Source organism: Nelumbo lutea, chromosome 7 (genome assembly GCF_056320005.1).
Source record: "Nelumbo lutea isolate HS-2025 chromosome 7, American lotus-T2T, whole genome shotgun sequence".
Lineage (NCBI taxonomy): Eukaryota > Viridiplantae > Streptophyta > Magnoliopsida > Proteales > Nelumbonaceae > Nelumbo > Nelumbo lutea.
The window spans coordinates 39,450,661-39,463,358 of NC_142690.1; the positions used below are offsets into that span (position 1 = coordinate 39,450,661).

Consider the following 12,698-nt stretch of genomic DNA (forward strand, 5'->3'; position numbering starts at 1 on the left):
TCAGCCTTATGATTGTCTTGAACCCCTACATTGTGTTACATGCATGAGTAGAAGCCCTAAACGCTCGAATCTTGTGGAATAAATGGGCAAATTTCAAAAATTTCCCTCCATCCTATGGGAATCGTATTCCCTATTTTAAAAAAATCATATTTTTCAATGATCAATCTTGAACCAAGAACCGGACCAGCTCTGAACAAAAGCAGTAGGAGAGGGATATACATGACACGGAGAAATAGTATCTCCCAATGGAGGTATTCACGCCCAAGGAAGGAACCAAAAATTGCTCCCATTGAAGATGGTGCGGTGCAGGATGGAGCAGAATCAACAGTGCTCTTCAAAAGAACCAAATCCTTCACAAGTATCAGCTGGATGGCACGTGAGCATTTCTTCTAATCAGCTCTTTCACAAAGGACTGATATCAAGATCCAATCTTGATCATCCCACTGAGAATAGGAGATCGAACTAGAAGATATGTTGGCGGTAGGAAAGAGGCGGCAAGAAAGAATTTTCGCAGAGATGTTGAATTCTTTCTTCTGTGATTTCAGCTCTGAAGAGGATGTGAATGTGAATTATCTTCTAAAGGTTGCCGCCCCCTCCTCCTTTTATAAGCTTAAAAGGGATAAGCTCCTAATCCCTTTAGGAGTTGCTGATCCAAATCATATTTGGATCAGAATTCCCTTTAAGTGATAATGATAAACCCTTATCTTATCTGCAGATTAGATCATCCCCCTCCTAATCCTATTAGGAGTTTTCCAGATCTGAATCACATTTAGATCTGGACTCTCTGAGTAGATAGGGTTAAGACCCAATCCTATCTTCTAATCCAATCTCATATTTTGCCCTACATTTAACTTATCAAATCATCCCAGTTCGAAATGGGCTTTAGGCCCAATAAGATTGTGTGCTCGCTTTCCAAACTGCTGCCTAGTTGGGATTCCTTGTATGGCGTGGGACCCAAACATTGATCTAGACATCAGCCACATGGGTTCAGACCAACCTTTGTTACAAGGCTTGGCCGAATACACTGTTATGGACAGTGTACCCCGTGAAACCCATCACATGGGCTCTATGGGCCCAACACTTACCCTAAGTGGTCCATGGGCCAAAGCACCTTGTAACACCCAGAGATTGTGGGTAAATGCAAGATTAGCTCATCAAGTGTCCAGTTTAAGGGTATTACACAGAAACACACCACAGGAACATGAATCAAATATGTACTTTATTCATTTATAATAAATTCATAATGTGCATCATTCTGATTGGAGCTAAGGGCATACAACTGTCTAACAGTCTCTGTGACAAAAGATTCAAAATTACCTTGTTTCTTGGTCTCCAGGTATTAAGCACAATTCCTCTTCCAGTGGTAGGTCAATTTGCAAAAGTGGCAGGCATCCGCATGGCTACCGGCTTATCCTTCTTTATCTGTTTTTCAGCCCTCCGCAACATATTGCTATGTTCCTGAAGGCTAACATTTAGTTTGTTCATGTTGTAGTTCATGATGAATTGATTGAAGGAGGAAGGCAAGGAATTTAGGATGACATCAACTTTAGTGTCATGATCAAGCCTTAATCCTAGAGCCTCCAGTTCATAGATATAAACTATCATCTTTAGATGATGGTCATGAACCTATTGGCTCTCAATCATTTTTGCAATCATAAACAACTTTAAGACCTTCTGTCGACTAGAACGATTCTGCTCTTTATACATAGTCCTCAAACTATCCAAGATATCCTTGGACACTTCGATTTGATCGAATTGTCTCTGTATCAAATTGTCTAAGGAGGCTATGATATAACATCGAGCAAGAGAATTTTTCTCTTCCCATTCTTGATACTCTCTCCTACGAGCCTCAGAAGCCCTATCACTCGGATGATCCAGAGTAGGGTTTTTAGCAATCTTGTCCAATAAAGTTACGGAACCAGTCAGGATAGTTTGGGCCCTTAAGCTTGTTGTCGTCCAACAATTTGGCGAATTGTCCGTTTGCCATTTCTGATAAAGGCAAAGCAAATTATTAGTCCACAACCTAAATTGATTCATGTTTATCACATAGAAATGGCTTTTAATCTATGTTCCATTTTCATTTGTTCATCTCTGAGATTTCCCTCCTATCTCAGTGACGGAGACATGATTATGTCGCTGGAAATGTGAGAAATCACATATAGTGCTTGGAGCCAACTATTTCAGTTGCATAACCCCACCACATTCTGTGAAGGATCATATCCAGTCATCTTATAAGCTTTCCCTTTGACCTCAGCCAGACAAAGTTCATTACCATTTTAGGTTAAACCTTTTTGTCCAATAAGTGCTTACCCATCATATTCGTGAATGCCAAGCTACCATGAGAGAGTCTTCCATTTTAAGATAAGCCCCTCCCACATCGGTCTAGGACGCACCTATCATCTTATGAAACAATTCAATAGACTCACCAGCAAATGGATAGCCCAATTTTATGGTGCATCTCCTTGTTACTGATAAGCCCATTTTCATGCTAATGATGGAAGGCCTTTAGAGAGTTCATCATATGCATCTCCCTATCACATGCACTTGTATTTTGCTAGGGGGAACAAGTAATTATGCCCTAGTTCTTTTTTAGGTCAAACCAAAGTGGCTCCCACTGGCTTTCTCAAAGTCAGATTTAGATGGGCCCTAAACGAGCTAGGGTTCCGCATGGTTCTTCTTGGGGAGGAAGCTGACGTAGGACCCATCAAAAAGAGAGATCATCCAATGATCTTAAGGACATCATGGCAATGATGTGAATTCAACCATGGTGTGCGAAAGAGCCACTATCGAATTAACATGGGCCAAGTGCTTATGGCCCATGTACGTAGCACATCACACATCACAGACATCAACATGCATGACAATTGATCCAATCAATCACATACATTGTAAAACCCTAATTAATTAAAATAAAAACATTATCAAGCCATTAAATCCCATAATACTATCAAATAACACTATCTAAGTATATGGGCTGAACTACAAAAAGCAGTTCGGCCCATGTAGCAATTATGCTGAAAATGGGCTAAAGCAGTTTTAATTCACCAAAACTAGGTTTTACAATGGTGGGCCGAATTGCATCTTGTGATGGGCCATCAAACCCCTGACCCATAACCAAATTTGGGTCAAAAAACTAATCCCATCGAACCATGGGTCCGGCCCAATCAGATTGGACCAAACCTAGGTCAAATTCGGCCTAGGGTTTGGTGTCCAAAACAATATGCAATTTCAAGAACATGATCTAAAAACTAATTACAGTTGAAAAAGACAATCAAGATCAGTAAGAAAATAAATCAAAGGGCTATAGTGTAATGTTCTTGGACAATCTTCAAACCTGTAAAACAAAAGTTAATCGCAGGTAGCAAATTCAGTATCTGGAAACTGGCAAAATGTCTTCTTCTCCTCCATGCAAAACAACACTTCTTCCAATGTAAAAAAATAGAAAACCCAAATTTTCTATTAATTACATCAAATAAAATCCTATACATTTTGTCTAAAAATAAAAATAAAAAAAATTATTTATAGACCAAAATAATAGAATAGGAAAAAAGCAGGGTGTGCAAATATTGGCACCATTAAAGATTTCAATCTCCATCACATATACAACCCACAAATCCATGAAATAATCATAGAACCATTCCATAATTAAATAAAAATAATAAAAAATTAATTTTAAGATCATACACCCCATTACTGAGAACCAAATTCTCAAAAAAAACATTAATCTGCACAAATGAAGTAGAACCGATTCTGCCCATTTGCACAATTTCAAATCAGGTCTTATTTGGTTCAAGAATTAAACCATGGCTCTAATACCACTGAAGGAATGGGAGATCCATCAAAAAAAATTCTTTCTCCCATCCGAGAATCCTATTCCCTAATTTAGAAAAACTGCAATTTTCAAGGTTCATTTTTGAAACAAACCTGTCCAGATCTGAAATCAAAAGGAAGCAAGTAGGGAAATAATTGGTATGGAATAGCAGTAACTCCCAACGTAGGTGTTCACACCCAAAGAGGTGACTAAAACGCGCCTCCACTGAAGATGACACAGCTTATGGTGAGGCAGGATTAGCAAAGTAGTTCTTCAGCAAGAACCCCTAATTCTTCAACAAGAATCATGCAAGGGGCTGGTTAGAATGACTTTAGATTGTTTCTTCTAGCAAGAAACAATATCAAGAACTATTCTTGATCACATCCAAAAGTGGAAATCAAATTGGGTATGGGCGGCAATAACTGGAGGTGAATTCTGCTGCTTGTTGAGTACATGAAACCAGTGAACTCGCCCCCTATTTATAGACTTCTTTGGATCTGAATCTGATATTTGGATCTGGACTCTTAAATGGATAAGACATATCTTATCCTAACTTAAGCCCAGTTCAAAATGGGCTTTAGGACCATTTAGTCACATAGCTCACTTTCCCTTTAAATGCTGGCTAACTTGGCTCTCTTTGTATGGTGTGGGACCCTAGCATTGATCTATAGATCAGCCATATGGGTTCAGCCTAACCTCTATTACAAGGCTTGGCCGAATTCACTGTTGAACACAGTGAACCCCTGAGTCCATCAGTATGGGCACTTAGTGGGCCCAACACTTAAGCTAAATTGACCATGGGTCCATCCACCTTATGAGGGCCCAAGGACTGTAGGCAGATGCAAGATTATCCCATCAGGTATTACCCTCAATGGTCTTACACTTAACATCTCAGCCACTTTATGAAGGCCCAAGGACTGCCGGCAGTTTAGGTTTCCATCAGAGAGAGTGCATTCCCTAATCATTCACTTTGTCTGACAAAGGGGCTGATCTTGTCATTATGAACACCGACTCAGGTGAATTCTCGGACAGCCCCAACATACCCAATTTTTTATCCCCGCTAAGGATCTCACTGATTGGCATATCAAAGGCAACCCAATCCGACACCTATTGCAGTACCATAATCGAGTCTAGGGGTCAGGTGTAACATTCTAGTTTTGCCCTTCTGTCTCCAAGGTCTAGAGAAATACTGGAACTTGGTCCAGTTCAAGGTTTCAAGAAAAACCACACTACATGTACCTCAGGTCTCACCCTAGCAACTGAGACAAGCCACCCCAACCCACTTGGCTGCACATCAGTGTCAACCTTGGCAAGATAAATCTCCCCAGATCTATCCAACGACTATGAAGATTCTAAACTAACATTAGTTTCATAAGTGTCCAGTTTAAGGGTATTACACAGGAACACAACAAAATAACATGAATCACTTATGCACTTTATTCATTTACAATAAATGTCAATAAATACATCAATCTGATTGGAGCTAAGGGCATAATTGTGTAACAAATCTCACATAAGTCTATAGTCTTTGGGCCTTCATAAGGTGGTTGGACCTACGGACCATTTAGTGTAAATGTTAGGCCTTGTAAGAGCCCATACTAATGGGCTCAGGGGTTCACTTTCTTCAGCAGTGAATTCAGCCAGACCTTGTTATAGAGCCCATACTTAATGGGCCTAAAGCCCATTTTCAATTGGGCTTATGTGATTTAATTAAATGGGACGAATTAGGTTTATAATCTTATTAGGATCAGCAAGAGGATAAGATTTGTCTTATCCACTTAAGAGTCTAGATCCAAATACCAGATTTGGATTAAGAAATTCTTTCCTAATTGAATTAGGAAGCCTATCCAAAGAAGGTTATAAATACGAGGGTGAATTCCTCAGTTAACACAATTCTTCTTCTGTAATTTTCTCCCTCAGATCTTGCAGCCCCTACCCAGTTTGATTTCCATTTTGGAATTATTCAAGATTCAATCTTGATATTGTTTCTTGCTAGAAGAAACAATCTAAAGTGGTTCTCACAACCCCTTGTGTGATTCTTGCTGAAGAATTAGGGTTCTTGTTGAAGAACCTCCTTGTTGATCCTGCCTCACATAAGTTGTGTCATCTTCAATGAAGGTGGGTTTTTGTGACCTCTTTGGGCCTGAACACTTACGTTGGGAGTTACTTATATTCTGTATCAGGTATATCCCTCTCCCTCTTTTGGTTTCAGATCTGATCCGGTTTGTTTGAAGAATGAACCTTGAAAAATGCAATTTTTCTAAATTAGGGAATACGGTTCCCGAATGGGAGAAAGATTTTTTGAAATTTTACCCAGCCACCTTGCACTGTTCGGCCATCCATTTGATGGATGTCCCATCCCTTCACAGATAACATTGCTCTCAACTCTCTCTCCTTCTACTCTTGCTGCCATACAAACCTAGTTCGTTCTCTAGTTCTTGGACTGATAGAGATCAGTTCTCACTTCTGATTTTGCAGGAAAAATCAGAATAATTTTGTGCTCACCTCCTTTGCTCAATCTAAGCTGTTGGATTACAGTTCTTGTTGAAGGACTGTGTTGCTGAACCAGCTTCAACCTAAGCTATGCCATCTTCAGTGCAAGCTGGTTTTGGTACCCTCTTTGGGTGTGAACACCCACTTTGGGAACTACACGTGTGGAATCCGTATCAGGTATTCTTCTCCCTTTCTTTTGGTTTCAGATCTGGTCTTGTTTCAGTGCAAGAGCGATCCTTGAAAAATATGATTTTTCTAAAATAGGGAATATGATTCTTGGAAGGGTAAAATAATTTTTTGAAATTTCACCCTACCATCCAGCATGGTTCGGTCATCCATATGATGGATTTCCCCTTCCTTCAATAGACACCTAGGGTTGCTAGGAACTTATGAAAGTAGTGACTGGGGTTTCCAAGGCTTTATAGTAACACCTCGGGTTGCCAGGGTCTTGTAAAATTAGCACCTGGGGTTACCAAGGCCATTTGAGATGATCACCTAGGATTGCTAGGGTCCTTTGGGACTAGCACCTGGGATTTTCTAGGTCGTTTAAGATGATCGCATGAGGTTTCTAGGGTCATGTCAGACTAGCACCTGGGGTTGCAAGGGTTGTCTGAAGTGATCACCTAAGGTTGTTAGGGTCTTATGAGATTAGTGTCTAGGGCTGCCAGGATTTTGTGCGGTAAACACAATATTTGTAAATAGTATGTAAACGAAAACAGACTTATACAAGCAGCAAATAGCAATGTAATATGCAAAGAAAATCATCATTTTATTGAATAGTGTGTTCATGCGATGTGTTCATGCAAAGAACATGTAACCAACAAGAGATTTTCTTAGTCATAAACAATAGACAATAGTGTGTATATGCAAAGGAAAGAAATTTTCGTTGAATTTTTGTAACAAATGACAATGCATGTAAAGGTTTTTGTTAATCACTAATTACTACATGATCATTCATTGTACAACTTTAACTAGTGCCTATTCATCGTTTCATCTCTTTCATTCGTCTAGGGGTCCCATAACACATATATCCCATGGGTTGGTCTTCTTTCACGATGTAGGGTCCAACCAAATTGGGTGCAAACTTCTTGGCAGATTTCCCCTGTCTGACGTACATAGCTGTCTTGAGTACTTTGTCACCCTCTTTGAATCTTCTTGGCTTTACCATTTTATTGAAGTTGGAGACCATGAGCTGTTTATACTTGATTTATTTTTGCAAACACCTTTCTCATACTTCATCCATTACCTCCAACCTATCACGAATCATTTGGTCCATCTCATCCATCTTGAACCATTTGCCCATTACATAGGCCACCCTAGCAGACACTATTTGTATTTCTACGGGCAAAACTACTTTTTGTCCATATACTAATGAGTAAGGGATCGCTTGAGTTTATGATCAACATATTGTATGCCCAAAGCATACTAGAGAGTTTATTGGCCCAATCTTTTTGGTTCTCGGCCAGTGATGCTGCACAATCTGGGCACTCCTAGCTGGCTGTGACTTGACTTCTGACTGGAACGGATGGCACCTGAGAGGAGGAGAAGGTGAAGGGTTCCCGGGGGGGTCTTCCCAATGGGAACACTCCAATGGCTAAGTTAGAACTGGAGAAATCTCAAGGAAAGAATCGAGAGTAAGAGTGCTGAAAGTGCTTAAGCTTCAATACCTTTGCTTCATTAAAGTTGGAGTTCTTTTATGTCAGAGATCGGTCATACCTAGCATAACTGCCACTGCCTTAGCCGTTACTGCTAGGGCAGGTGTGGCAGGCGTAGGTTGCTGCTACAGAGTACTATTGCCAGGTACAGACTTGACTGATGTGCCATGCTTTTCAGAGATGACAAACAAAACGCCACCTGGCATAGGATCAGAGCCCTGCCACTGGGTCCGACAGATACGGATGTCAGGTAGGCCTCCCCATAGCCTACCGAGTTGCTGTGCACCGGACTACCTGGGCCAGGTTTGTCTTGTCACCGAGGTGCCTACGTTGGAGGCGGTGCTGTCCCGAGGTGCTTCTCTCTTGAGATACTTAGCCAAAAACTAGGGCCTCCCACACTTGGTGAAAGTCAAGGTTAGTCGGGTGTTAGTCCTCGGTGAGTCGCTTAACTCGCCGAGTAGATAGCGTTGGACTCAGCATGCCTCTCACGTCGAGTCACGGTTGTGTTGTTAGGATGAGTTATTCATTGAGCCAGGTCATTCACACATGTCCCCGTGCTACGAGGTCGGGCCAAATCACCTTCCATAAATTGCCCCCCATTCCCCGTGCTGGGGGTGGTGACCTAGCGCGGGAAGTTCACGGTGCACTGGGTGGATTTGGCTTGGTACTCATGCCACCCTGTCGGTCAACTCATTTGGCTAGACCGGTCTGGTGTCTGGTTCATTCGGAAGGAAAAACCTGAGTTGCATACAACATACGCATGGACGTGACACGATCTGGACTTCACGAATGCCAAAAAACGCGTTAAACTGATTTCGCATTGAGAATCTCACAGTCGGTTTTCTTGAGGACCGTTAGATCGCTTCGATCGTGGCTGTTGGTGCTTGGGCCCAGCGACTATAAATAGCGGGGGACCCTGGTCATTTTCTTTCGCCATTAAGTATCTTTCATCTACCTTGAGCTCACGTCTGGAGTCGTCAGCTCAGGTCTTCTAGTTCGGATGCATTTTTTTTCGGTGAGTCCCCGAACTTCCCTTTCTCCTTTTTCAGTTCATTCTATTCCATGTCTAGCGGGGACAGTCTCTTAGACGAACCCGAGGTGGGTACCTCGGGTCAGGGTGACCCTGCCGTCACCCGGCCTTCCCACAAGGCACAGGTAACCTCGGGTAAACTAGTGTCTTCCTCTTGTCGAGGTCGGCCGTCGGATCAGTTTGGTCCATCTGTTATGACGCTGGAAAGGCTTCAGCACCTCATCAGGCAATTCAACTTACCTCAGGAGTATTCTTATAGTCTTCCCACCAGCAACTTCCCTTGGGAGCACGGTCCAAATGAGATCGTGATCTTTAGGGAGCAACTTGTTGGCGGGTTTCGTCTCCCTCTCCACCACCTTATTCCCAAGGTGTTGAGGTGCTTCAGCATCACCCTCTCCACCATCTCCCTTTGTTCCAAACGTAACTTCCCTTTGGATGCAGATATCCTTTGTTCCATCTTGTTAATAAAAAAGAGTACCTCTGGCGCTCCCCTCAAGCATGGGCAGACCTACTATCTGTCTCCTCGCTCGGGCTTCAAAATGCTACATAAATTCCCAAGCAAGGTCCCGGCCTGGAAGCGAGACTACTTCGTAGTCCAGAGCAGCATGGAGTGGCCTTTCCTTACCAACTGGAGGGTGGCCACTCAAGCTCCCAACATTGCTCTTAACCAGAAGACATGGGAGACCTTTCACTCATGGGCTGAAGCCGGGTTTGATCACAGGGACTACATTGCCGAGGGGAAGCTCATTTAGGCCGGTTTGAGCCCAGGTAGGTCGATTTCTACTTTAGTGTTTTGCTTAATCAGCCTAGTGTCTTTGAGCTTACTGACTCCGGGCTTTGTTGTAGGTCCCATGGAAGAAGAGAGGATTATCGGTCTGAGGCTCCTCCACCAGATGAAGAAGAGGAAGAAGTAGGCTGCCAAGAAGGCACGCGTGGAACCCCAAAGGACCCCAACCCTGAACCCGACCTTCCATAGGTCCCCTCTTCGAGGCCCGAGCCCCCACAGGCTCTCGTTTTGAGGCCCAAGCTCCCTAATGCCCCTCCGATGATAGACTTGGAGGAAGACTTACCACCTCATGGGCCTGAAAACGGCTACAGAGTCGATCAGTGAGCTAGATGGGGCTGCCGCTGAAGTCCCAAATCCTGCTGGGGCTACTGTTGAGGCTTCCAAAGGATCGGCTCATCGTGTTGCAGACACGGTGGCATCCAACTCGGGGACTCAAGAGGAGGAAGAGAGCATCCTGAATCTGATATCAGCCTTGAAAGAAGTAGGAGGGCTGTTATCGCTGCGGAGGTTGTAGATTGGGCCGAACTCTCCCCTAGTCAGCTTGGGGCCCGCGCTGCAACCCACACCATGGTGGTGAGTTAACACTCTAAGAGCCACCTCTTTCTCCTTCTTTCTTTTTTCTTTCTTTAGTACTGACCAATCTCCTTTTGCCAGGTGAACACTGTTGTGCATGCATTGACCTTTCAGTCCGACAAACACCTGAGGTGTGCTTTGGCTGCTAAGGAGTCATCTCGCATGGCTCATACTGAGCTAAGGGCTGCTCGGGGCAAGACTCACCAGTTGGAAAGTGATGCTAACATCCAAAAGATCTTTATCGAAGCCTTGCTGTTAGAGAAGGAGGAGCTGGCCCGCGAGATTGATAGGCTAAAGGCTGAGGTGAACGGGCTCAGAGCAGGTCAGGAAGCCCTGAAGCTCGAGGTGGAGAGTCTCAAGGCGGGTCAGAAGGCTTTCGCAGCTCGAGGTGCAGGGGCTTAAGGAAGTCAAGGGGGCCTTGGAGCACAAGGTGGAGTACCTCAAAGCCGACATCAAGGAGAAGACCGAGATCTTCGACGAAGCTTTCGGGGAGGCGAAGACCCAGACCATCATTGACTATATCAAGTCGTCTAGGTTTGACGACATAATGTCACAGGCCTACCGTAGGGGATTTAAGCTTGGCAGGTGGTGGATGAGGCGTGCGTACCCCGACCTCAACATAAGTGCCTTCACCACTTGGAATATCATAGATGACATGGCCCGCCAGGCCGTAGATGACCCAGACTTTGACGATGAGGGCGGCAACGAGGAGGCTGATACTACCGACCTGGCCGACACCCCCGAGGAGGCCCCCAAAGTGGCCTCGAGTAAGGCTGATACTTCCGGAGTGTTTGTCTTATCTGAGCTGTTCAGTTAGTGAATTTAGTTCTTGAGGTGAGCGACCCTTTACCGCTGTCACCCCAAACTGTCCTCCTACACTTAGTAGGGGTGACATCAGATTTTAGTCGACGTAGACATAGTAAGGCGCATGCCCGACCTGCCTGCTTGGCTGTTTGTGTTGGTGTTTACCTCTAGTAGCGTACACCGAGGTAAGCTAGGAGCCGGAAAGACCGTTCTCGAGATGCCCTTGGTCATTGGCATGCTAAGCCTACGTGCCAAGGCGGTAGAGTCATGCATAGAGTTGAGGTCTTCAGTTAACCTAGCGCGTTGACCCTTAGGCTGGAGGGAGTGACTCGTGGTCACTCCAAACCATTTTCCTGGAGCCTGCCCCTACTAAGGGGGTGACTGGACCTCGTGTTGCCGAGGTTGTCGCTAGTTCGGCGAATTGGCCCTAAGGGTAGAAGGGAGTGACTCGTGGTTCACTCAGTTCGGTGGTTTATGGGTAATATTGTCTTAGGTTGATGATATTCCACACCCGAGGTACTTGTTTCCCTTCTAAGATTTCGAGTTCATATGTTTCTTCCCCGAGTACTCACTTTACTCAGTAGGGTCCTTCCCAGTTCAGACTGAGCTTGCCAACGCCAGGCTCAAGCACCATAACCTTGCAGAGAACCAGGTCACCAATGCGGAGAGTTCGCTTTTTGACCTTGGCATTATAGTACCGAGCTATCTTTTGTTGATAGGCCGCGGTCTTCATGTATGTGAGGTCCTGTACTTCATCTAGCAGGTCGAGGTTGGTACATAGCTCATCTTCGTTTGCTCTGTCTTCATATGCTTCTAATCTTAGCGAGGGGACTTCAATCTCGGTCGGGATGACTACTTTGGTGCCGTATGTAAGATTAAAGGGAGTTTCTCCCATGGTAGTCCTTTCTGTGGTATGGTAGGCCCAAAGTACACTAGGAAACTCATCCATCCACAGTCCCTTAGCTCGGTTCAAGTGCGCTTTCAGTCCTCGAAGGATAGCCCTGTTCGTAACTTCCGTCTGGCCATTTGCCTAAGGGTGTGCCACCGAAGTGAAGTTCTACTGAATTCCCATGTCTTGGCACTAGTTTTGGAACTTGATGTCTTCGAACTACTTACCATTGTTAGAGATTAGTACCCTAGGTAATCTGAAATGACACACTATGTTCTTCCAAAAGAAGTTCTGCACGTTCTGATTCGTGATTGTTGTTATAGGTTCAGCTTCGACCCACTTTGTCAAATAGTCCACTGCCACCACTAGGAACCTTCTCTGTCCTATTGCTGGCGGGAATGGCCTGAGTAGGTCAATCCCCCATTGTACAAATGGTCATGGGCTAGTGAGGTATTTCAGGTCGGCAGTAGGCCGGTGGTGAATGTTAGCGTGCTTCTAGCACTTGTTGCATTTTTTGACAAGCTCGGTCGCATCTTCTTTCATGGTTGGCTAGTAATACCCCTGCCGTAGTGTTTTCTAAGAGAGGGTCCTGCCCCCCCAAGTGTCCACCGCATAGGCCTTCATGAGTGTCGCGGAGGATGAGCTTGGCTTCCCAG

At 44.3% G+C, this 12,698-nt stretch overlaps 1 protein-coding gene across 1 annotated transcript; it reads right to left on the reverse strand.

Annotated features, from left to right (window-relative positions):
• Positions 1-11,730: 11,730 nt before the first annotated feature.
• Positions 11,731-12,048, reverse strand: LOC148846149 (uncharacterized). The gene has a single exon (XM_088955934.1). It carries the CDS (start codon positions 12,046-12,048, stop codon positions 11,731-11,733), a length of 318 nt encoding a protein of 105 aa, XP_088812060.1.
• Positions 12,049-12,698: the final 650 nt, after the last annotated feature.